General features: G+C 38.6%; 1 protein-coding gene across 1 annotated transcript in view; it reads left to right on the top strand.

The window, feature by feature from the left end:
* The first annotated feature begins 15691 nt into the window (after nt 1–15691).
* The window catches only part of LOC116311977 (dehydrogenase/reductase SDR family member on chromosome X-like), a 35310-nt gene continuing 23454 nt past the window's right edge, over nt 15692–27547 (top strand). Inside the window, exons 1-3 of the mRNA XM_031729221.2 lie at nt 15692–15924; nt 18072–18179; nt 26426–26494. Of these exons, the coding sequence (XP_031585081.2) occupies nt 15819–15924; nt 18072–18179; nt 26426–26494 (283 nt within the window). The 5' untranslated portion in view covers nt 15692–15818. The remainder of the gene's footprint in view (nt 15925–18071; nt 18180–26425; nt 26495–27547) is intronic.

Here is a 27547-nt window from a genome sequence, read left to right as displayed (position 1 = left end):
AATCTGTCGCCATCTAGTGGTGCACGGTGGTATTCGAGGTGAACGCAGCGCTCCTCATCATGCAACTGATAATGTCCTTTCGGTGCCCTACTTCTGCAGCCTAAATGTTCATCAGTGATGCCTTAATAGCCCAGTTATTTCTAGACTTTGATCCCATTATTGTTTTGCACCTTTTTTGGAAATGGCGCGCGTTTTTTTTCTTCAGTGATTTAATGTCTTTGAATGGTGGGTAACCGTAATTATCTGATAGGAATATCATGCAGAAATACACGACCTTCTTCGGGGGTTATTAACTGTTGCTCACATTAAAAAGCTGTTTAATGCAGTCATCTCTTCTGTCATGTAGTGTTTGTATTTTCTGAATAAAACAGACTCCCAATTTAAGTGAAATTGCCAAACCCGATTTCTCAACGTATATCGGTCATATAGGTTTAAACATGGATATCTGCGTTTTATGTGAGGAAAGGCGCATATCCTCTAGCCTTATCAGTTACGACCTTGTCTTAATTAGCCCAGATGGAATATACGTGACAAGAGTTTTTGATGGCATTTGCAGACCATCTTCTTTTTATTATAGGATTAATACTTATAAAAAGATGCGCAAGACGTACCAGCCGCATAGGCTAGTCTGATTAGTAATACAACAAAATAGGAATAAAGCGCGCATCAGGTGGAAATGGGAACATTAAAAATGTAGAATTATATTTTAATCCTTAGACTCACAGCTTGGCCAAAAAGGGGGGTTCGAAGGGTCGTGATAAGATGATAGCCTGTCATCCCCAGCCATCTCACACACATACGCATGCACACTCAAACACGCCGCTGTGAAGAATACTAATCAACCTGTTTGCCGACAAGTGCAGCAGCTCGACGCGCAACTTAGCACTTTTTCATTCTGTGTCTGGAAACATCTGTGCGGGCTTTTATTTTATTGTATTGTATTGGTGAATTTCAAGTGATTTTTGTTGGTTTTTTTTGCCGTCCTCTTTGCAGGAAGCGCGGGTGTTATCAGTCCAGTCTCACCTGTCGCTGCGTCTTCTGATGTGCGACAGGCAGCGAGGGAGTGTGGATCCGGGGAAATACAACCCACTGCTGTGCCGCTTCTAGCAAGGGAAGCCCCCACGCGTTGCGCGCCCGGATCGCCGGTAGAGAGGCTATTCGCGTGGTGGAGTGCGTGTGCATGCGCGTCAGGTTATAAATGTGTGTGCTTGAGCACGGCAAAGCTCCAGGCTCCATCCTCAACAGTTGCCACCGGAGCGGCGGAGAGGAGAGGAGGAGAGCAAGAGAGATAGCAGACTGAGTACGGACGGACGCGGAGCTCCACGCCGCTCTGCCCGGCTCTGCTCCTGACATGCAGTCGCTCATCTCTCCGGTGACCAAGGCCATCCTAGTAGCGCTCTTCATCTTCGCCATTCTCCTCATTCTCTATGTGATCCTTTGGTACATTTGCAGAGACGTGGACTGCGACCACGGCATTTGAGGATTCCGTTAAAACGGAGTAACGGAAATATCACAATGGGTCGCACAGAGGAACCAACAGAGCCCAGGGTCATTTTGTAAGTCTGCTTGTCTCCCTTTTTGTTTTTGAGTTATACTCGTGTTGTATTTTTGCTTTTTTTAATTCGTGGTTATCTGTGTATCTCTTGTGTCCGTGTCTGCGTGTGTACACGCGCGCATTCCTGTCGTGCGTAATGTTAAATGCGCTCTGGTTAAAAAAGTGATGACCGGCGTGCGTCTCCACAGGCACCCGGTTATCCCGAGCCTTTAATGAGCAGAGCCCCGGCTTCCTTTCTCCTCAACTTGACAGCGGCCATTCATCAATAATCTCTTATGTATTGGAGACGCGCTCTTGGTACTGATGGGGAATTCTCAAAGGTGAAACAATGTCATTAGCGGGGGGGGGGCATCGAACTGGTGTCAAACGGAACACGGAGCGTGCGCGCGTGTGTGGGATCGCAATGAGTGGAGTACGGAGACCGTCAGTGACATTGCGGTAAACTGCGTGGATGTTCCTTAAGGTCAGGAATAACAGTGTTTACCTCAGTTTCCCAGTATTGATTGCCCCCACTCCTCCTGCCGTATATCCGCAGCATTAGTTCATGTTCAGTTCATCCTGGTCTCCGAGGATGCTTCACATTGGCATTTTACGTCCAACGAGATAACGGGATTATCTCCACCGGCTCCTGTGCGTCTTATTCCTAATCTGTCCAGGGCCATGTTTCTGCGTCTTTATCATATATGCTCCGCTAATTCTTTTACGCATAGCGCATTTTTTTAATTCCCCCAGACACCTGTGAGCTTATTTCATTGTTCTACGGCCAGTCTTGGTTTAGGAAGGTGTACTGATATTTACTCTTACACCCACACACATAATAAACACGCTGCAAATTGGCCAAGCACTTCTCCCTATTGCAGGCACCTTGGCCCCCCATGCATGCAGACTATCACATGCCCCATAAAGCTATTACACATGTGAGATGCCTGCCATTTTCATCATGGTCCAAAGTATTTTATGTTACCTTAACCAACCTTCAACTGTGAAAATTAACACATTTTGGATGTTCCAAAGTGAAGGATTTGAAGGACACACCAAGGACATGTTGATTTTTTAAGTGTGAATGCATAGCGGAAGATTCGTGTTATTTATTTTTTTAATCACCTGCAGAGTAGAGTTGATTTGTTTTCTTTACATCTTTGCAACATAAATATATCCTACACATCCTGACACAACAAAAGGACAAAGAAAACGCATGACTTGATACTTTGAAATATAACAGAGCAGTGATTACTGAGAGATAATCGCTGACTGCAGCTGACACTCTAGTTTCGCCACTTGCTCGACCACATCACTATTTCTTCCATAAACACCACAGGGGATTAAAAAAAAAAGCCTGAGCATCTCCTCAGCCCAACTCACCAGGAAAGTGCAAGTTTAGGCTTAAAATTTTTAAACCTTCTTATTTTGAGCTACGGTTGCAACACTCTAGTATTTAAATATCCACGAGCAGCCTAAATGCTGGATGCAGTCATGAGGAAGAAACCCCGCAGCCTCCTAAACTGTTGTGAGTGCTCTCCTGCGGAGAAAAGGAGAGTGGCTGGATGGCAGATGCCCTTTTTGACCGGACAACTAAATGATTTCTGCGAGCCAAAAGCAAATATGCAGCGAGCCTGTGACACCTCTCAACACACACACACGCACACACATATACGTGGCCACACACACAGGCTGAAAATGACAGCTCTGACTCTATCAGCCTCAGTAATGGCATAACAAGGGAAAGAGAAGGAAAGGAAAAGTACTTATAATACCTGCTCCAGCTGTCTGTGTCTGTCTAAACTAGTGTCCTGGTTTGTGTATGTGTGTTTTAAGACAGAAAGAACGGTAAAAAAAATGTTTGAGTGACTTTGTGCAGTTTTTTTGTAAAGGAAAATGGCTGCATGTGTGCATATGTGTGTGTGTGTCACAGCGTGGGAGGGGGTTAAACACTGACATGCTCCTGGATGACAGATAAAAAAAAAAAAGTGGAGCAGGGAAGGCTCAGTGGTAGTCAGCGAGGGAGACAGGTTGTGTGTGTGTGTGTGTGTGTGTGTGTACAGTAGGAGTGCAAACATGCATGAGTATGAAATTCACTCAGGTTTATTGAAAATGTGTTCATTCATTGAATACATGTGTAAATTGTAATACTGTAGCGTGCCAACTGTGTAAGTGCATAAGCAGTTTATGTAGTGTGTGTGTGTGTGTGTGTTTGTGTGTTGGCAAAATTGTTAAACAACCCTTATCATACACACTCTGATTATTAAAAACAGAACAGAATCCTTCCTACATTGTCCAGCTGTTTCTTTAATGAGAATGAGATTAATCATAAACATCATTTGGAAACAACACAGCAGATTAATACCGGTTTTGTTACACCTACATTTAACAAATACACTGTAAGAGATGAAAATATATCATAACTCAATCCCTGATTTAAAAAAAATGTATCTTTACAGTGACTGTATCAGCTGTTTTGTTCAGAATTGGTCAAATGTTCCTCACTAAGGTCTGTTTTTATTATCCTAGCCGATGTTCTCGGGTACACCAACACAGCAAACACTGATCTTGTTTTCTTCTGCTTCATTTTAATATTGAAATGGTAGAAGCAGCTAGTTCTAGAATATATTTTCCCTTGTGTTTTTTGTTCCCCTTTTTAAAAACAGTCACTTTAGTATGGAAGCTTCTTTCCACCATGAAAAAAACAAAGAGATAATAACCCGAAAGTTTGACTTCTGCCCCCCCTCCAAAAAAAAAGTCTTGTTTTTTCTTTCCAGTGGTGGACACAACCTTCCAAGCTCCTGTTTAAATACAAAATTTTGGTTCATGTTATGGTTGCCACCTCTAAAAGTTCCAACCTCCATTGAGAGAAATATTGTTTTTCTCTTCATTCAGTATGTCAAAATAGTACTAAAGTCTACTGTTCTTATAGCCGCAAATGAAGGCAACTTACTGTTTGGACGCAAAGTCATCAACGCTAAGATAGATAAAATGACACACACTCATCTGCTGTTCAGGAAATGTGAATGAATGTAACCTGAAAATGACAAGATACATTTGGAAACCAAAGCACCAAATAACAACATTTTTTAAAATGATTACTCATCGGTAAAATTGAACATCTGAAACTTTTAGACTGCTTCATTATTTGTTTTATATTCAGTGATTCCATGTCTACAAAAACATTTTGCAACATTCAGCCTGGTCATAAATTAAATTTCACAAAAATCAGTTTTGTGAAATTTAATTTGTTCTGCACCAGTGAAAACCTCTGCAATTGAGAAGTGAAGGTAGCACGGAAGTGCTAAAGACTGCAGTTCCTCAAATGACCACTTGAGGTTGGCTCCAAATCGAGTGCATTCATCAAGTTATTTTCCGTGGGTCATGCAGCAAGGTGCACTCTTGACGGGTTGCTAGACAAAGAACCATTCACACCTAAGACCAGTTCACCATTAATGCTAACATGCATGTCTTTGGACTGTGGGAGGAAGCCAGATTCCTGGAGAGAACCCACTCAGGAACACACAGAACAGAAATTCCACACAGAAAGGCCCCAGCAGGTCAGTGGATTCAAATTCAGGATCTTCTTGCTAACAACCACGCTGAATCTCTGTTACACTTTTCTTTAAATTCTACTGAGACTTGGCTGATTAGGGGTGCTGCTATGTTGAGTGACAAACAGATGGTCTTTCATCTTTTTCATCATTTGTTTAAAGGCTCGGCCAGTTTGTGTGTGTGTGTGTTTTAAATTTAGCATCTCTTCTGTTATAAACTGTGAACCATGGCTGCACCTTTTAAACCAAGCACTCTAGCCATGTTTGCATCACCTGTACCCAGGTCAGTTAGACTATAAAAAAAGGTAATCTTCTTCTTCTCTTTGTTTGCATATTAATTTTTTAAGGAGGACGTCGACAAAGATGGAAAGGATTCGTTCGGCCTGCTTGAATTTTAATACGTTTTGATAGATCCAGGTTCAATTGAGATTGAAGTTATAAAATATGTAGGGATAAAAGTAAATTATTGAAACTTGAAGAGGAGAAGGGATTTGTTAACATATTCAGGCCTCACAATGTGCGCAAACTGTATATGACAAAGTGTATGTGTTGCTGCAGACATTAAAAAAAAAACCTCTTCAGCCCTACATAATACTCCCCCCATAAATATAGTATTAGACCAGACCAGATGACCAGATCATAAATATGAATGTAAATAGTCAGAATTTTTTATTTGGGATGGAAAAATGTGGTGTTTGTTACAGAGCACAGAAGCTCCATGAAAATCTGATGGCTGAAGAGGGAAATTTAATGATCTTGTTGTTTGGCATTTACTGTAAATAATTAATACTTATGTATATTTCAGTTTTTAACATTTGCTTTTCAGGTGTTGAGCACCATAATGTTAATTTATTTATAAAAATTCTGGATGTCCATCAACAAGATAATTCCCAGGACATCCGTAAGCTCTGTCTGCTAAATTAATTTACCAAAATCACGTGTAATTAAAAATATTCTTTACCCCTGGATGAACTCATTACTATGTCATGCTCCATAGTTACTCACAATCACTCTGCCAAAAAAAAGGTGCGTGGCCTGACTTTGAAAGAACTGGTCTTTGTTTAGAGATCATCTGATTTTTAGAAAAATGTAAAACCTTCATGTTTGGGTCATGAAATTACCAAGTTACATTTAAAAATTAAAAAGCCAACGAACTGCTTTGATTTGAAATTACTTTAAGGTGAATGCTTTAACAAATGTGACATGGGTGGGTGTGTTTATGTGTGTGTGTGCATGTGTCTATCTCATTAACCCTCGAGTGAATCCATCCATTCACACAGACACTAATACATACCCCATAGCGATGCGGTCACTGAAGTGAAATGAGTTTAATTAACTTCATGACATCAAAAATAAAACATTTTTTGGCTGTTAAGTTGCGATGTTACCTTGAGGTTTTGTTGGTTTTGGTCATGCTGTATAGTTTGGTAATAATGAGAATATCTCATATAAAAATGCTTCGACTTTAATCAAATCCTGACTGTCTCACCAAAGGCTACAAAAAAAAAGAAGTTTAATAAAGGCTTTTTAAATACAGATTAAAATTTTAAACTGGAATCAGAATCTCAAATCAAATATGCTAAAGATATTTTGATGTAGAACAGGGGATGGCAAACTCCACAGAGCTAATTTTAAGCAATTCTTGACACCAAAAATCTTTATGGAGCAGCAAAATGTGTTTGAGTCTTATAATAACTTATTTAAGCTATTTGTTATGTATTTCTAGTGTTTAAATAACATTTTTATTTGGTATAACCAGAGAACTTTATCTTTTTGGGTTAAATAAAGTGCATTTCTCTTATTTTACCTTAATGAGGGTGATAGCCTAGTAAATATAAATATGTCTTTCAATGTTATTAATAGATGTAATTTGTTTTAAAAGAAAAAATTAAAATAGCTCTCAATATAGTCAATGTAAACAAAAATGGGCAAGGTTCAATTTGATTTGAATTAACTTTCAGCAGCAGTGTCAGCTAAAAAAGAAGACTGTTTAATTTTATATTTTCCTTTGTTACATTAGAATCCATAGTAAATATGAACCATCAGTGCTAACTATTGCAGGGGAGGTTCAGCAAAATTAAGGGGATAATCAGCTAGCCTTTTTTTTCAGTCACATTGAGTCACTGGAGATAGAAAAAAAAAGAGCGACATATGGCTCTGGAACAGCAGCTATGAGACCTCAGACTTACTGTACTGTTTTTATCTTAGTTTGTCCGACTGAAACTATAGAGAAAGTATTTTTTATGTCCTGTGCATTAAGTTGTATATTGCAGTAGCATCAAAGGTTCATTGTTGCTAAGGATGTGCTTACAAAACCAAAAAAAGAAGTTATTAATGAGACAGAAAACATGCTTGAGAAAAACTTGTTTGAGAAATGATTAGTTGCTTCACTTGTGTGCCATCTTATTATTCACTGCCATCAGTACAAGGCTGTATGTCTGGGACATCCTGTGGAATATCATATTTGTGACGCTGGGTCATCCTGAGACAGCTTCAGCTGTCTGAGGGCAAGTACTTTGTTTTCAGGTTAAGATTTCCATAGGGGTTAATTTTAGGAGTGACAAAGTATTAAAACTAATCTCAGCAATTTTTGCCTGTGTGAGTGAATGCTGTAGAGCAGGGGTGGGAAATTAATTTTCCCAAAGGGGCGCATGAGAAACTGAGACTTTTGTCGAGGGCTGCGCCAAGAAGTTGAACTCAGTTCAGCTTAATTTTAAATGTATTTCTTTTTAAACTGTATAAACTGCAACTGCCAAGAGTAGATGTTACAATTAAGCCCTAATTGTGGCCTCTTGGGAAAATTAATTGCCCTCCCCTACTGCTCATTCCTGAGCATCTTTTTATGATGATCTCAATGTAAAAGGGGAGATTCCTCATTGTGAAGGTCTACAACTAAAATTGTAGACCTTCAGAAATTGGCTCTCAGAAATAATGCAGATGCAGAAACACACATGCAATGCACACACACACACACACACACACACACACACACACACACACACACAAAGCCATAAAACACACACACACACACACACACACCATTGTGAGTGACTCAGCCGTTATGTAAAGTCCATCTCTGATAGGGCCGCCTGGGGCTGTTTATGTCAGTTTAGCTTGACGGCACTGTAGCTGAGGTGACACATGTCTGCTGTGTCCGAGCTTCAATACACATTCACAGAGCCACACACACGCGCACACACACACACTTTTCCCAGAACATACGTGTGAGCCTCTCTTCCTCTCAGTCTTCCTTCCTCTCTGCATTCCCCAGCGCGTGTCCCCCAATGGACAAAGATGTGATACAGTCAGCGTAATGGACTCCCTGCAGCCCAAACAGACTACGTTATTAGTATTTCAGCGCAGACTGGGACGGAAACACCACGTTAGACATGATTCAGATCCACCATCCCTCTGGTCAGTTAGGCAGCTCAATCAGTACTGGTAAACATTAGCAACTGTGGACTTAAATCTAGAGTATGACTGTAGATTAACTTGATTTTGTTTTTATTAAACATCAAATCAGATTCCGCCACAGAAAAGATGTTATACTGGGAATTTGATTATATATTTATCAACTGCACTGGTCCCCTATGAGAAAACCTGGGTGTTCTTAATTATAGTGAGACATTTTAATCAGCTTCCATCTATGTTTCCTTCCTTATTATCCTGGGTGTGAATATAGACCTCTACACTGGTTCAGAAAATTTTTTATCCTCAGCAAAGTGTGTAATGAGTGTTTGGGGAGGTCACATATAAAGATCCAAATTTATCTGAAAGTTCTGCTGACCAGCCATAAACACATAATCATAACACAATTGTTGAGAGTAGTAATGGCCCCTTGTCACCATCCCCATTCCTCATTCTCACCCCACCACACTTTTTGCTTACTGTATCTTTGCTTTAATGATTCCCATCCACTCTAAGACAAACAGGAAAAACAGGTTTGCATGTAATAATGGTTGGACCCCAAAATGCAGATTCGCAAGAAGGCAGGGATCAAATGAGAACCTTTATTAAAGCCATTTGAGTAGTCTGAAGGCTACAAAATAACAAAGTCAGGTAACAGTATGACATGCCAAAGAACCAAAACAATTTGAGGGTATAAATACACAGTGATGAGGGCAGAATGGAAACAACTTGGGAACTACACACAGCTGAACCACATCTGATAATGACACTCTGGGAAGTAAATTTGGCAAAAAGATACATGACTATCAAAATAACACATGAAGTAACGAAACAGAGAGTATCTCACTATATATAGGGAACAAGGAATGTAAGGTGAACTGATAGAAGGAATACCACAAACACAACTGTAACTGCAATAAACAAGTACAAAGCTGAAAATGCAAAAAGTAATAATCAGACTGAATGTAAGTAAAGATAAACAGAGCTTAAGACAAAAAACCAAAAACAACAGCTGGGTCAACAAGCCAGGACCATGCCTGGATTATTTGTGATATCATTTGACCCTACTTCAGGCACATTTCCTTTTACATGTCTGTACATTTTCAATATTTAAAATGTCTTTCAAAAAGGGTTAGACATACAGGAGAGCAAATAAGCACTGTGGTATCTTCTAAATGACCTCAAAAATACCAGACAGTTATTCAGATCCCATTTCATAATGCTAGACCGGACCGCTTGACCGCGTTGAAGTGGGTTTTGGGGTTTAACAGAGGGGTAGCTGACGCCCTTGAAGCCAAGAAAGCAGTACACATAAACATCCTTGAAGGTTTTCCGTGTTCACATAATCCTGGAGTGTGAGACAGGAAGAGAAAAAAGCCGAGAGAGAGCGAGAGATGAAAGAGTCTCCTCATATCCCGTCTCAGTGACAACAGGTCTCAGACAGACAGAAAGAGAGGCACACGCTGACTCACAGACTGTTAAATTGAATGTGTTAAATATTGTGTGTGCGCGTCTGTCTCGCTGTGTGTGTGTGAGTGTTCGGTGTACAGAGTTAATGACAGTCTTAATTGGTGCAGGCAAATATCCCTCCCACTGTTCCTCATTCTACATCTACTAATAGAAAGACATTCACTCCCTTAAGACAGTTAGCAGTAATGGTGGTGGGATGTATTTGATAAACATGAATGTGCGCGCACACACATATACACAGATTTTTGTCTCTTGCATTCTGATGAACTCATTGTGCACATCTTGCATGCATTATTAACATCTTTACACTTAAGCATCCACAGCCAAAACACGCAGTAATAGACTTACATATTTTGAAAGACTGTCCTTGGTTCCACCTTTTAGGCAGGTACCATAAATGGAGGGAGTGCTAGGCCCAAGTTTAATTTGGGAAGTTGTTGAAAGCTTGTGAGATAGGATGGCTTTGGAGTTATGCTTATCTTTCCTGGAAACTGGAAAGAGTTATTGTTCAAGTTATTATACGGTCAAGTTATCATGTGAGAGGAATTTACTGTAATACTGATCAGCTGTCTGAAGCTTGTTGAAGTTCAGCATGTTGTTTGAAACATGTCTAAAAATGATGACAATGATTTAACCTGTCTGTTCCTGATTATTTAGCCATCCTGCAATGATCCAGTAATGAAAACGCAAAAGATTTTAGGACACAGTCAACTTTTGAGTTATTAGTAAAGACATTGAAATGCATGTAAACAGAGTGAGGGTCAATATTCCAAAAATGTTCTACATCTAATGTGAAGCCAGGTAGTTGGTATATGATGTCTGTAGTTCCACTGCAAACAAGTGCAAAAATCTCAGGTTTCACTTTCATGTTTACAAGCTGGCCTTTGGCTTTTCTCCCCATAGAAAACCTGAAGTGGCTACAGTTGAAGTGACACAGCTATTACCAATTCTGCCCACATAGTCTACTGCCTTTTCCCACCCATGGCTCACAGGACACATTTGGCCATCCGTGGAGGGGTTCTCCTTCTGAATTGCCTCTCCTGGGGTTTCTTCTCATTTTCCCTTGTTAGTTACAATAAAAGTGTTTCTTTCAGTAAGTTTTTTCGTGTCTTCATAGGGAGTTGAGGCTGGGTTGGAAGCCCATGCTGCTATGCCCTTTGAGACACGCTGGGCTTTGCAAACAACCGCAAACAAGTGGGGTAAAGCACTAAAATCTAAACATTAAATGTTAAAGTACTGAACTCAAAGACGGGGATAGTTTAACACTTTATAAAGTACACTTATGTGCTTCCTTGTCAAGAGATTTACAACTCTCATATTTTTCTAAGCAACATCATTTGAAGCTGGGCATAAAAGTCAGTATATTTTTTACACTGTACACAGTTTTTGCATGTATTGAAAAAAACAAATAGGTGTTAATTAGAGAAAACCTATAGATCTGTGTGCTCCAGCTCAATTTCTAATCCTTATGCATCCTTATCATAGCCTTCTATTAAAAGTTACTTTCAGCTGCTTTCTTATTCACAAAGGGTTGCCACAGCAGGTAGCTCCATGTTTGATTTGGCAGATTTTTACATAACCCCAAAGGGATTTGTGTCTTTTGTCTTGCTTGAATCAAACCCAGGATCCTTCACTTGTTAGGGAAATGTGCAAACCGCTACACTACAGTCACACCTATTAACTGTGGAAAAATAGTATGCAAAACATTGCCCCTAAAAACACACTCAGGTTTAGTATTTAATGAAGTGCACTTTCCAGTTTTACCAGAAATTTGATGTGACTGGTTCCTTCTCTCCTTTCACAAAACATGACACCAAGAACACACCAATAGAAATATGCTATGAACTGGTCAGCAGAAGACAGACACATAATCTGCTATTTAAACAAGCTCAAGAATAAGTATACATAGACCTGTGCTTTAGTTTGCAAGACAAGCAGTTCCCCTTGGATTTGTCTCTCTTTTTTTCTTTTTTCTGCATATACATGTACACGTGTCATTACAGGCTGTACACCCTGCAGCTCTGGATAAGTCTACGCTTTGAATCTAACCTGGATTGTCTGCCTCTCGCATGGCAAAGACTTCTGAGGAAAAGCTACAAAAGAGGCAGCTCAAAGCCAGAGAAAAAGCTAACATCAATTCACACAAGCTGTTGCACTCCGGAGCCCAAATTGCCCATGACACACCCAGAAAATTCCCTTTCTTCACAATATGACACTTCACCTCCCATCTCTCGTGGGTGGCAGTTGATCAGGAACAAATACAAACAGGGGGGTAGAGTGTTAAGGAAGAGCGCATCGAATCAGTATATAAAAACTGTTAGGGCCATTTTCTGCTAAAAATATCCAATACCATCTTACCCAGAATAAGTGTATGAAAAAAATGAAATAAAAACTGCATTTTAACTAGCACACACACACACACACACACACACACACAGACAGATCCCGCAGAGCTGTTGTCAGCCTGGATTTACAAAATAAGACAAGTTGGGCTTTGCAGGCAGCCAGTGGTTGTCATCAAGACTAGGTGACTGTTAGTTGGAGCTATTTTGATGCTGTTCACATGTTATTTGCTTCACACACCCTCCTGTCACGTATTGTTCCCAACACGTCTTGCGTGCTTTCAAACGTATGTGGGAATTTTTGTGCGTGTGTGCGATGTGTCTGCCTGATTTCCCATCATCCCAAATAATCATCCCACAGTCATGCGTGAGATGCGATTTCTGTTAAACAATAGCAGGCCGGCTCGCCTTACTGACCCACAACCTCTCAGGCTGCGGGTGAACAAACACTCATATGTGCGCACAACTCATCCTCTCAGCTTGAATTCACAGCAACACATCCACATTTGACTTCACACACAGCCTCCGCAGCTCAGCCTCCATCAGGGTAGTGGTGATGACACAGTTTCTTTATGTTGATGCTCATTTAACTGCCTTCCTGAGCTGACTTTAATAACCGAGGCCAACTGCATGTCACTGCAGCAGTTCTAGCCTGGCCTTAACCACTGCATACTGGGCAAGAAGCAAACTAACACTAATGATTTTCCTGCCAAGAGGGAAAAAAGGGGAAGTTATCGTGAATGCCCCAGACCTGTCTTTAACACAAATGGTTGTAATTTTATTGAAATGAGGGACAGACTGGTTGGCCTACTTTGAGTGCCAGTGATGATTCAGCTCACTCCTCGCTTGTTAGCCTGTCCGTCACTGTAGTAGGTAATCTGTTCAGATATGTAGATTATAGATGAAAATGGGCAGTCATTTATGTTTTTAAAGAAACTTTAATTTCACCTTTTGGGACAACCACTCAATCCTGGGTGGTATTTGTGAGTCAGGTGTCAATCAAATACTACACTTTTTCTGATAAATTATTAGATTGACATAAACAGTGTTCTTTCCACTTCAGTCTGTCTTCAGAAGTAGAGAAAATGCATAGTCCATTACAAGGAGAAATCTTGTGTTAAAAATCTATGGAAGTAAAGGTAAGGTCTGCTTGTAAAAATATTATCTATGGCACATTTAGAGTATTATTGTCTGCCACATTATAAAAATGATCATGCCCCTCTGCCATCACCTCCTAACCGTATATTCAGCTGGGACATGTGGTTTGGTGAGAGTAGTCCTGATAAAAAGACAGGAGTGGACGTGGATGTGGCAGAGGTGGAGATGCTCAGAGACCCTACTGGGGATTAGAAATGAGTATATCAGACATCAATATATTGGACAACTATACTGTTGAAGATAAAGATGTAGCTGCCAGGCAGGAGGAAAACAGGAAGACCACAAAGAAGATCTGTGGATAGTGAAGGAGGACATCCTGAGGGTTGGTAGGGACACAGGAGGATTTTCAGTTCAATACATTTTAATTATATAGTGCCAAATCACAACAGTCGCCTCAAGGCACATAATATTGTAAGATAAAGACTACAATATTTCAGCGACCCCACCCCCCACCCCCAACAATCAGACAACCCCCATGAGCAAGCACTTTGGTGACAATGGCTTGGAAAAACTCCCTTTTAACAGGAAGAAACCTTCGGCAGAACCAGGCTCAGGGAGGGGCAGCCATGTGCCCTGACTGGGTGGGGGTGAGTATGCTAGGGATAGGGTGAGATGGAGGCAGATGATCCATTGTGCAGACTTTGAAAAGGAGAAGCCAGAAAAAGAAAAAGAACACATGAGGTTGTCAATATCGCTGCATTTTACTGTTGTGGTCACACTGGAGCCAAGTTTGAGAAAAAAACATCAGACAAATAAAGAATGACTAAAGGTTAAGAATAAATAAAAACAAGAGTAAATAAAAACATTTTGCAAGAAATTAACCTGCAGTTATCACCTAACAATTTGGATTAGGATCTTATAAGAATCATGTTAGAAAAAAACCCATAAGGGAATAGTGGGTTTAATTTACACCATAATAGAATGAAGTTGCCATTGCTGAACCATGTATGAAACACTTTATTTAGAAGAATGAAGGTGCAGAAAAGTCAAAATGTAACACCCCTCTGAGGTCACGGGGTCTCAGGAGGATACATTTATTTTTTTAAATCTAATCTTTAATTTAAAATCTGTGATCTGTGTGATATGCTAAGAGGGTAACTGTATTTTTTGCTGTCAGCTAACAGACAAAAAAAAGTTACAAGGAATCACTTATTTAAGCTTTAATAATTCATTATGTCATCATGCTTTATGTTGTTGTCCTCTATATTTGATAGCTGCTTTAATAAGTTGGTGCTTGTGACCTCTAAGTATCACACAAACTCAGAATCACTTGAAAATCACCGTACTCCAAAGTGGCAGGTGACACAAAATGTCAATGAAACTCATCCGATAATGTCTGAAAATGTCGTCTTGACATTTGATTCTTTGAGCCCAGTGAAATGGCCAAAGATCTGCTGCTGTAAGCAGGGGGTATTGGTCCTGATTAGAAGTCATGGGGTGTCACACAAAAGTGCCAGTAGTTTATCTCTAGAAGTGGAAAATAATTTCTCTGAAGCTGTAATCCTCACTATCATGATAGGTGCTATAAATATTTATGAGAAATTATGATGACTAAGTTATTAAATCATAAAATCATACAGCCTGTTAGTGTGCAGCCAACTTCAGTTATATCATAGTTTGTCACCTATCTAAAATAAATAAAGTACCATATTTTGATTCTTTTTTAGTTAGTGCAATCAGGATTTTCACAGCTCAAGTCCTACATTTCACTAATTATCACAGCAGCCTCTAATAAAAGTATGCTGGTGTGGAATCAAGCGATCCCTTGGGAAGAAAAACTGACAGGCAGACCAGAATTCACTGTTAGTTCAGACTGTAACCCTGCTCAAGAAACTTGTTCTTTTAAGCGTAACTTGGGAAATTATGGATCAGACTACTATGTGTCATCCCTCTGTTGATTTTTGTCACGTGTGACCTGGCTGGCAGCAGTTAATCAGGGAGTCAGTGAGCTGAAGGGTGCAATATGCTGGATCTACAGATAAGGATCATACGGCACATCAAGCAGCCAAGGAGCAGCGAGGAGAACGAGTCCCCTCCATCATACACTTATTTCAGCTTTACAGCCATGTGACAGATGACTTTAAGGGATCATGATTTCAAATAGCGGCTCTACGGGGAAAAATCATTTGATAAGTCAAGATTGTAAAATAGATATGCCAGGGAATTGTTAGTCGTCTAATTTAGTAATCTAAAAATGGAACATAAGTTGTTAGAAGATGTGTTACGGAAGGAAGCGAGGTTGGACAACTTCATAGTGGAACGCGTCCCACAGACGTAACTGCGTCGTGGTGGTTTGCTCTGCCTCTGCACTGACGGCTCTTTCGGATACCAGCGTTACACATCCTCGCAGAGATGTTGTCTGCTTTTTGGTGTCATCTTCTGCCAGCTATAAAGCTTTACCTGCTTGGTTTAAAGGTGCTTTTGCTTCAACTGCTAAACGGACCTTTGAGGCTGCCAGGTCGGTTTAACTTTAGCTTACGTTAGTTTGACAAGTTGTTATTCAGTTGTAAGTGACAGCACGGGCAACCAAGTTGTAACCAATGAACGTGGGTGCATTATAGTTAGCACGAGTTATCTATCATTCATTACTACATGTAGAGGTCATTTACTATGTTGCACTTGCACATGTTAACACGATGCTAGCTATGTTAGCTAGTTTGTGTTAAGCTCAAAACATTAGCGAAAAAAAGGATTACCTGTCGTCTTGTTTATGCTGAATTCAGCCGAATAATTAACGATTCCGTAGAACATCAACGTGTCCCTTCCAAATTTTCTACGATTGCCACCAAGCTTTGTGAGGTTAAATGTGCACTTTTCATAATGCTGTCTGGCCTAGTCTGCTCGTCGCCCAGAGACAGCGCAACTTAATTTTGTTGCAGACATCTGGTTAACTACACCTAAACTATAACCATGTTTTTATTTTAGGTGTATTTATTTATTATTATTATTATTGTTATTATTTTACTGAAAAAAAAAAAATAGACTTCAGAAGTCATCAAAACTGAAATTATTTTAACTTAGAAAAATAACCAGAATAAATTGAAAAATACATTGTTTTTAGATTTTTTAAAAATCTAATTTATTTTTGTTCTTTTGCAATGTGGTTAACATAAGATCAGGAGGCACTGGTGCAATGATTTATTCAGACTGAGTTTTCTGAATGAGTTCTGCAAACTTGTTGCTCTGGATAAATACTGTTCACTGCACAATAAATAAAAACTAACACTGAAACCATTAAAATTTACTTAAAATTGAGCATTTTAAAAAATTCAAACTAAACTGCAAAGTGCCAGAATTGTGATACAAACCTGATGTTTTACTGAAACAGCATATTCATATAGGAATTATCCACACATCTATACATGAGCAACTTGAATTACTCTACAATCAAATTATCGACATTACTAGATTGATGAACACTGGTTTGTGTCATAGCACTGCTATACTTAATTTAGTAGTACCTTCGACATAGCTTACACAAGAGACCCACACTGTTGCCAGCATCTGTTGAGGTTTCGCAGACCTGTGACCACTAACCATGAGATTTAAATTGGATGTAGGATCAAGTGAATAAAACCCCAGTCATACATGTCTAGACACCGGTCCGCAACTACCACTCGCAAGTGAGAATCAGGCATCCTCTTTGGTCATTTGCATACTTCTGTGGATGTATACAAACACTAGCTAGCTGCTCTCTACGCTGTAGTGAAGTTGAAAAGTGTGATGTGGACTTGCCTTCCAAATAAAAGCTGTGCCTTTTTTAAACCTGTTGGCTGCAACACTGAGACACAACTTTTACTTTTAGGGCAAACCTTTGAAGATGTTTCCAGTTTGTGTCACACTCCATCAGGTGTTACTACCTGCTAGTAGTCAAATATGAAAAACTATGTGCAACTGTGACAACTAGCAACTAAAGCAATCTGCTAGCAACTGAAGCAATCACTAGGAGGTTTTTGGTGCAGGCCCTTCTTTGCAGTCAGTTTCACCTAGCAACAAACAGAAACCACTGCCGCCCAATCCGGAAATACATATTTTTCCTCAGCATCTAGTGGTTGTATCACATCCAATGTGGCAGACTCTTCCAGTCTTCTTGAAAATTGACAGGAAAAGGTATAGGAAGAACTCATGTGTTCTCTGGAATATGAACTGTAACTACATAATATATTAAATGTTACTGGTGGAGTATAAGGTGAACAATATCTGCTGTCAGTTGTTTTCTGATATTTAACTCTGTTAATTTGAGTGTTATATCAGTGTTTCACTTTTCTGATTAAAATAAATCAAAACCTGATGTCTTCACACATTTCTTAAAATGCTTTTTTTTTTTTAAATTTATTGAACACTTCTTCTATTTTGCATTTAATTAAGGTCCCTTTCTGTTATTATTTTGTTGCCACTTAACCCATAAAGTAACTTAAGTAAAGAAAGAAAGTAAAGAAAAGTTGTTATTCAGTACAATGGAAATAAAAAGAAAAAAATACTACAAAAAGCCCATGTGATTTTTACTGAGTTGTCATCTATAGAAACATCAGCCTGTCCTGAAGAAGCTTCCTTATCAAGTGACATTCTCTCTGATATCTGTGTCTCCTCTTCTGCTTCTGCCAGTGATGCCCAGACAAGATGGCAACGTTGCCATAGTGACAGGAGGAGGCAGGGGAATTGGTTATGAAGTAGCTCGCCACTTGGTCAGACTCGGGGCACATGTTATCATAGGTACTGTATCAAGCACGTCAACACTGATATGCAAACAGCACAAACACACATGATTTCCCTAAAGGCTGGCTTGTTCACGTACATAAACATTAACTGCACAAATAGCTATAAGAGATGTGGCCTAACACTGGAGAAAGTAAGACAAAAAAATGATGTTTCAAAAGATTAACCTCAGTGTTAGGGAGTATTCAAACCGCAGGCTCACTCAATTTCTTGATTCACACACTCCTTTAAAAATTGTGATCTCTTTCTCTGTTGGTCCTTGATTTTCTTCATTTTGAAAATTCTTTTCTTCTTTGCATTTTATGAACTTTGTCAGGCCCAAACTTTGGGATATGTCACATTATATATGCCTCAGCTTTCCAGAATCTCCATTACAATGCAGTAACAAATACCCAATGTGGTCTATAAACCTCTGTTAATATCTGTTAAAACATGCACCAATGTCTCATTAAGGTTAGTTCCTTTGATAAGTGCTTTTATTTTACATATCACACAATTACCCAAAATGTACATTGTGTGTATGGTGTGTAGCTGCGTGCAACAACAAACTGGATAGGTCAGTCTGCAGGTGGAAAAGTGCTGGCACGATAACCTTGTCTAACCACATAAGATGGTGAGAATGCCTCAATTACCGCTAAACAGACTTAAATTAGTTTTTAAATTGCTGTGCAGCACAAACGTAGGGTGTGTCTAGAGCAGTGAATCCAAATGGACTCACCATTTGTTAGATTGAGGTAAGGTATGCTAATGGATGGGGTGATACACATATTAGGTCCAGCTGCTGCAAATGAGCTGTCAAAGTGTCTTCACCTTACATTCCAATCAAAAGAAGAACCGATGGCCGATATGACTACAAGAGTACTTTGAAAGTTTGGTTTGCCCTTTGGTGTACTCTGGGCAACAAAAAATAGTTTGAAAATGACTGGTGTAGAGGAGGAAATGTCAGTATTTTTTAGTTGAGTCTCTGTTAATCTTGGCGATTTCTGAACAAGGCACCATAGTGATAGCGAAGGATTATATTGACTTTTAGCAAGTACCACATATTGATTGCAGCATAACATGATCTACTGTGGACCACAAACTGTATATACATACTGAGATCGCATACATGGCTGTTGCACATGAATCAATTAGAGGCAAATATGCATGTGTGTAAGTTGAAAATATTTAAGTTTCCACAAAAAATCTGTCTCACATTGTGTTGCAAAAGCCTCCTGGCTAATAATCTCTTATAGACTGTGGATTTTCTTCACTCCACAGAAAATCAAAAAATGAGAACTAGCCAATTGTCAGCTGTGTGATTTAACTTAATTTTTATAGTGAAAAGGAGGAGGCTAAGAAAAATAAGCAAATTTACAGAAATTCTGGGTACGTTCTGAGAATATCTTAGTATTTGAGCCCAGTTAGAAGTTAGTAGTTCTCAAACGAAACTTTGCTTAACGTTTGGTCTGAAAACAGAAGCACAGACATTATGGTCAGTGTTCTGCCTTCACCATCATCCCAAAGCACCAGTGAAGCTGAATGATGAGGTGTCCATGATAACATAAAATCTATTATAGACTGATCAAACCACAGCTGTATAATACCCAAGGCTTCCTCTGTTTGTCTACTTAAAAGCGCACTGTTGTCAGAAACCCTCTTGACACCTCATTGATTCATGCTAAGGGTTGGAATAGCTTCACAACAGTTTGTTTTCATCATTAGAAAATGTGTGTGATTTTTCACTGTGAGGAGATTTAAAGACTTTCGGGGCTTCACTGGGATTAAAGGGCTGTTATCAAATTGGGTGTTAAAATGCAAATTCAAGGATTATGACAGGCTTTTTTGCATAAACAAGGTCTGCTATTGTTCCATTATTCATTTAGCTATATTTATTGTGGGAAGGTAAATGCAGTAGAACCAAATGTTAAAAATGCTTCACGTTATAGCTTCTTTAAATATCTATGTAAAAATGTATTTCATGCAAAAAATACAAAAGTGAATTTGAACGTGTAGGCATGGCAAAATATGCAAAAGAATGTCATTCCAGAAGTAGTTTGTTGAACTGAATATAGTTTAACATAACAAATGATGTGCATTGTTCTATTTTTAAAGTAGCAACCATCAAAGGGTTGGGGGAAAAAACAGATAAAGGCTGTGAGATAATAGCAATTTAGAAGTCTGTATATTTATGTGTACTGTATATAAGTAATCAATTCCAGGTTTTCTATCATGTGGCATGTCCCTTTTTTCATTTCATGTGCCACATGTCCCATGCCACTTGCTAGAATAAGTTGATCACTACAACACTAATGTGATAATAAATTTGTCATTAACAGTCCAGCTCCTTTTCACTTCCATAAGTCTCCTTTTGTGTGAGATACAACTTCTTTCTGGGAGCATAAAAATATTATCTGTGGTTCTTGTTGTAGATTAAGGCTATCTTCACATACACACACAAACAGGCTTTTTCTTTTTAATGAAACTTTTCTGCTTTTGAATCTTGTCCACACGAGCATGAAACACATGAAAACAAAAAAGGCAATATCAACAACTTTCAGGAATATGCAAAAGCAACAGGTGTTGATGTAACCCAGCTGTATCTAAATGTCAGAAGGCAATCAGAAACCTGAGCAAACAATAACATGCTCCATAGTCTGATGTCAGAGAAATGTTCCAGACCTCATCCACGCTTAAGCTTATAAACTGAGTTCCTGAAAATCCAGTTTTTCAAAAGCTTTGTTGACCTAAAATTTATGTTTGTGTGGGCAAAAGGCCAAATCTTACACATTAGTGATTTCTGAAGTTTTCAGAATGTTAGATTAAGAGTATTAATATCCTGGATGTGCAAAAAGTCTTGAGTCACCTCGTATTTATTTTATTCCCAAGGAACCAGACTTCTTTGTAGACGTTTGCACTAGTTCAGAGATTTTCTGACTATGGAGCATAAGAAAGGCAGCTAACTCAAGTGATGAAACAGTGCTCTGTCTATACTTAACAGACCAATTTTAAATAGTACTTTTAGGCACTTTGTTAGTAGCAGCCATTCTCATTTCTTTAATTGAATTCATGAAAAAATGCCAAAGATAACTGTTTCACAAACATAAAACAGTATTTTTGCAACAAGGTAATTCGCAAAAAATCTTAAGCCAAAAACTTGGCACATTTTGGCATGGACTTCTCTGTGTTCTTAAATAAAATGTGTAAACTGGGCAAGTTGAGGACAGATGGAAAAAATGGCAGTCCTTAAAAGGTATTTAAAGCAGATAAACTGTTTCTTAAAGTCATGTCCTTAAGAAATAAGAAGAAGCAAAGACCTGAAACAGGAACTGAGAGATTAGTTCAGTTCATCTACCCTTTGCTGAAGCCTCACCAGAGGAGCCTCTGAGTGGAAGGATGGCTGTCAAGAAGCTATTCTTAAGCAGGGAAACAGAGAGAAAAGGCTGACGTATACTAAATTACACAAAAACTAAAGGACCAAAAAAACAATAAGTGAGTCTTATGGAGTGTTAAATCTATATTTTACATTTTTGGTTTAAATTGTCATCAGTACATATGAAGGAGGTCAGGAGGGATGTCCAACTGTCAATGTCTACAGTCATCGGTAAAACATAGTGGAGATGCTGTTATGGTTTAGGGCTGAATTTCAGCCGTGGTGTTCGAAATCTTTTTAAAATTTATCTAATTATAAACAAAGGAAAGAACCAGCAGACTTTGATCAACCATGCAGTACCATCTGGAAATTGTCAGATTAGCAGCTGCTTTATTTTTCATCATAATAATGATCCCAAACAGACTATCAATGTGGGAAACGGATATCTGCATAGAAAAAAATACAATGGAACACTATAAGTCATGGTTTGGAATCCAGAGCCTGGACCTCAGCATTATTGAAGCAGTGTGGGAATATCTTGACAGAATGTTATGGGGTTCGATTTCAACTCACTCTTCAAAGACTGGTCATAAATCATGAAATTATTTGGTTAAATTGGTGCTTTTTTCTTTCTTTTTTACATTTATAACCTATATTAGGTGCTGAAGTTAAACACATTTGAGATGCCGTGCACATAACAGCAAAATCTTTTTCATGAAACCGACTTCCAGGGTGAGACTACATTTTCTATTCTGTCCACGAGTTTAAAAACTTTGAAGAAAACTCTGCTTTATTCATTCAGAGTGTATAGCGCAAAGTCAATGTCAGAGTATCCTTGGAGACGGTTTGAGCAGAACATAAATTAGATGTGAGCACCGTGTGTGGGATTACACTCACAAAATCAATCATACCAGAACTCGGTTAAGTGTCTGTTGTAGTCCCAGACAATCCTATGTGTACCGAAGTTGATCCCACAGCTGATGACTCTGAGTGTATCTCCATTTCAAATATGCAACTCTTTGAGGTAATTCATGAAGTGAGAGTATTTATGGTAAAGTGGATCCCTCTCTAGTAATGTAGCGGATGCATATTTCAGGTGGAGTGGTAGCATAGTATCTGTGTGAAGCCAGTTAATGGCTTAAGCCTTTGAACTGTCAAACACCGGAGTTGGGTATTAAAAGCATGCACTTGTGCTTAAAATACATTTCACTAGGTATTGGATTGAAATGATGCGGTCCAGAGCATTTTTTAAGATAAGATAATGAAATTTAAATTAATCTTTGCCATGGAAGACTTTGCTTCTTGGAAAGGTTTTTATAATTTCTTTATAGTTCGAGGAGGTGGTTGAAACGGATGACTTATATCGAAATATATCAAATAGAATAACTGACTAAAGCAGACTGAAGGTTTTCATACCACTCTGCTGGTAACAAAGACAAAATCTGGCTCATATGTAGCACATGATGCACAAATCAGTTTGCAGGTTAAACAAATAAAATATTTTACTCTGTCTCCCCAAGTACGCTCATTCCCAACTACTAATTTGCCTGAACTGCAGCTCAGAATAACAGTTTCATATACCAGGATTGGATGCAGCCTCTTTACTGTCAGCCATTTTACCGTCTCTCATTTTATTGACACCTACCCTACCTTTAAGTGAGAAATCCCTTTGTGATTGGCTGTTACTTGCTAACAGAAGGTTTGAATGGCAGGTGGGTGGAGCAGCTGGGCTTATATCCAGAGCTGTATGCCTGAGGTGACATATTAAGGTTAACCCTTCTCTGTATCATCATACAGATCCAAGAGCAGGAGAAAGGAAAACTTGGAAACTGAGCATTTACAGCAGCATAAAGCCTGAGCTTTGGCTAACAAGTATTTTTAGTTTATGCTATGATTAAGCTTCTGTACATCCATTCCCAGTTCATAAAAATCACAACTTCTTCTAGAGTATTGGTTAGAATTTCATCAAACTTGTTGCTATCCAGATAATCCTTTGACCCAAATTGTGACTGAGCCCATAAACTCAGCAGAAAGCTCATGTCTGAAAGCTGTTTTTCTATAGAGTTCTATAGGATGACAAGTCTGTATAACCACAGGTTTTGCTCCCTGGTGGCCATTAAATAAATTGCAGATTTAAAGCACTTCCACATTGGTTTGACTTTTCAGACCAGAATCTATGTCCATCTTTTATAATGTTTATGGGGAAAGCACAACAGGCCCAATGCATCCATGAGATTGTCAGTAGTTGGCAGTGTACGGTTAACTATTATTCCAGGTCTTGCTCAGTTTATCCATTTGTTGAGTTGCAGCAAGAATATGTCTGTGAATTAATTAGGTTACTTTTCCAACACCTATCCCAAAATATTTAGTAGGCAAACTATTTCCTTGGGGCACGTCTTTTAATCAGTAGCTATTTTAAAGAAGAGCTTTGTCCAGAAGCAGTTGTGAAGAGATGTGTATTCAATTATATGCAGCGTTCTTAGTGAGTGTTGGCAAATGGGCAGAGAAGCCTGCTGGAGGGGCACTAGTGCGTTTGAAAAAAAAAAATCTGTTTGTGTGAGATCAGGCTGTTCCTGTCCTGAATGTGAGTGTTTGTGTGAGCCATGCACGTCACTCAGAGGAGCTGCATCTTTCAGCCCTGCCTGAACAGCGGTGCATCAGGGTAAATGATGCTGTGCCCTTGAAAAGGTCTACGTGATAATCCAAGATAAGTGTGTCTATGTGTGTGAGCAAAGCGGAAATGAGCGTGTGCAAATAGGCTATTTGTGTGTACAAGTTTGTGCGTGTGTGTGTGCGTGTCTAGTCATGCGGCTTGTATGTCAATATGCGGTAAGTCCTGACATTTGACAAATGGAAACCAGTGTATGTTCACAGTGTTTTGTTAATCAATATTTTGTCAATTGACTAATCAATTAAGCAACTAATTGTTGGCACTAATTGTTTGCACTGAGAGTATAATTGTGTCTTTGTCCTTTTATTTGTCAGAGCCTGTGTTTGTGCAACTAACTGGGCTTTGGAATGATTTATTTTTTAAAAATATTGAGTCAGTGAATTACACCAGCTTCATGTTTCTCTTCTTTGTGTGATTTGCTTACACTTTCTATTTTATTTATTTCTTTATTACCTAACAAAGAGAAGTCGTTCATTTATATGCTAATGTCCTCAAACAGCAAATCTATCCCGAGTCTGCATCAGTGCCTGCATTTTTATTCTTCAGAGCATTTACTTGTGTTAAGCATATCTTTTGTGTACTACATCTAACGATAGCAACAGTCATCTTTTTAACACTGTGGAGATTGAATTGAGCTGAATGACAGGACATTAAGTTCCTTAATTTACCCTACGTTCGGCATAGGGTGTGTGGTAAATTATTTTTATGAAAGAGCTGTTAAAGCCCCTTGCTCCTGTTGCACTGTGAAAGGAAAATGACTTTAAAGACTGCTATGATAGGAGCATATCAGGGACTTTTTCACTGTGAGAACTGGTTTATTAAAATGATATTGTCCATATGGAGATAATATATTTATTACAATGATCTTAGAAGGCAGCACATGATATGTATCTCTCTGCGTATTTTGTCTTGTGCTGCTGGAGCATGTAAATTAATCTGAACAGTACATTCAATATGGAAACAAAATAGAGAGCTGTGGATCAGTGTGTTTAAAGGTCTTGTGTTTATGAGTTTATAACTCAGATCTGATGTTGTAGATGGTATTACATGCCATTTTCAGTTGTCACTGAGCACTGTATGAATCTCGTTTTCCCCCACCAAGTACAATAAAACAAGTAGGATGCTAAACAAATTTATTAGACCAGCTGTCATAGAACACAAAACACAAATATTTTCAAAGAAAAAAAATATTCAGAACACAAAATGACGTGATTGTTTATCAGGCAAATAACAAACCCAGTTTTCATTTTTTTTGCTTAAATTTGAGGCAGACTGGAATTCTCTGAGAAGTCAGAAATTAGTCAAGCATAACATTCATATACTAAAACTAATTTTGGTGTTCAGGAAGCAAGTAAATTACTGTAATTTGGCATCTTAAGCAAAAAATAATAATATGCATCACTGTATTTTCTGCTATTTTTTGTAAAACACTGAATTGGAAAATTCCTGAATAACAAGAATGAGGAGCTTGTGCATCCTGGTTGATAAATCATTGCAGAAACATTGTAGAAAATTTGGGGCAGCTGTGGTATAAACATTATATTGGATTGTGGTCTAATAAATTCCTTAAGCACCATATTTTATCCATTTATTTTGCCTCTAACAAATAGCTTTTTAAAATATGCAGCACTCTGATATTTCTTCTGATATTTTTGGGATCAAAATACTTATTATTATAAAAGTGTGCTCCCCACTTTCCTGTCTGGCTATGCTGCCTTGATCCAGTGATGGTGCAAAAAAGTATCTTTTGACTGATTTCATATTCAGAATGGGACTTTACAAGCATTAAAACAAGCATTATCAGTCTATATACTGTAAAGATAATTAGTTTGTGTTACCTTAAAAAAATGTGATTTTTCTTTGGCTAAAATCTCTTTGGTGAAGTGTCCTCATATAGCTTGTTTGAAGTTAGATGGTACTTTCATAATAACTCATACTTTTAATAATATTGTACTTTCTTTACAGGCTTGCATTTAAAGTCTTTACTGAAAAAATTGATGTATTGAATCAGAAGCCTTGTTAACATTCCTAATTTCTGAAGGGCTAAATTTTTGCACTGAGTGTTCTTTCATTCAAAGAACCTTTCTTGGAAATGTGTTTTTATAAGATGAAAGACTGACAAAAAAAAGAAAAGCTGTATTTTTTAATAAAAAGCCTCCAAGGGCTCGTCATATATTGTATTCATTTGTGTGTGTTTGTGTGTGTTTCCTTCTCTTTGAGGTGGGAGAGATGAGCATGAGGGTCTTGCAGCTGTCAGAAGGATCTGTGAACACTACAAAGAGGCCAAAGGTAACATTGCAAACATTAAACGCATGCACACACAGACAGACACACGCGTGCGTATGCACAAATGTTGTTTTTTTTAGCAAGCCACTGTTTGAAGATAAAGGAAAGAGCTGCTGTAGTGTGCCCCGTAGGGTTTTTTCCAGTCTTTACCAAACATACACATGATTTCACAGTTGCAGGTAAACCTGAACACACACAACCACACATACATGCAGTGTCAGGAGTGTTGTAGATCCACTGTAACGAACATGAGGAGGAAAATGATGCAAAAGGATGTGAAGATAATGATAAAAAGTGCTAAACCATTAGCTGTACCATTTTTTATCCTAATAAAATAGGAAAAAAGAATGAGGAGGTGGAAGAACACAGGAAACACAGAGGTGGTGATGAAAATGGGAAGAGACAAATAATAGTAGAGATTTATCACTTCATCGACAACAGCTTACAGGGTTCTCTTTTTAAATCCCATGTTGAGAAATTGATTCGGCTGACCTTCACATCACCATAAATTCCACTATAGTGCCGTGACTAAGAAGACTGTACCAAATAGCCTTGAGATTTTACTACCTCGTAAGGTGCGTCAGTTGCTGTTTTATTAAAGAGGTGTTCCAAGATTGGTACGCTTGCAAAATCAGGCTTTAGATACTGGCTGTAATATTTGGGGCATACTAGAGCTACTTATGCTTTCCTTTATAAAAGTACAGTTTTTAAATATTTTTTTATGTGAAAAAAAATACTCTCAAAAACTAAAACAATGTAGTCATTTTACTTGTTTTTGGATCCAGAACGTGTGTGGTAGTGCCACATTTGTCCAAAGCTATTAAAAACACTTTGGGTTAGCTACACCATTACACTGTGTAATGATACTGTATGTTCAAATGTTTCCAGTTTTTCCAATGCCTGATGATTGATGATACGTTCATGCTTATTTACTGCACTTACTGTGAGTTTTAAGCTTTTGGGACCTTGAGCTAACAGAAAAAAGCTGTACGCTGTTTGTCCTGTCAACAACAAACTTTATAGGATTTGTATAAAAAATACATTTACAGGTTTATC

The sequence above is a fragment of the Oreochromis aureus genome, linkage group 16, assembly GCF_013358895.1.
Source record: "Oreochromis aureus strain Israel breed Guangdong linkage group 16, ZZ_aureus, whole genome shotgun sequence".
Lineage (NCBI taxonomy): Eukaryota > Metazoa > Chordata > Actinopteri > Cichliformes > Cichlidae > Oreochromis > Oreochromis aureus.
This window is presented reverse-complemented; position numbering and strand designations above follow the sequence as displayed.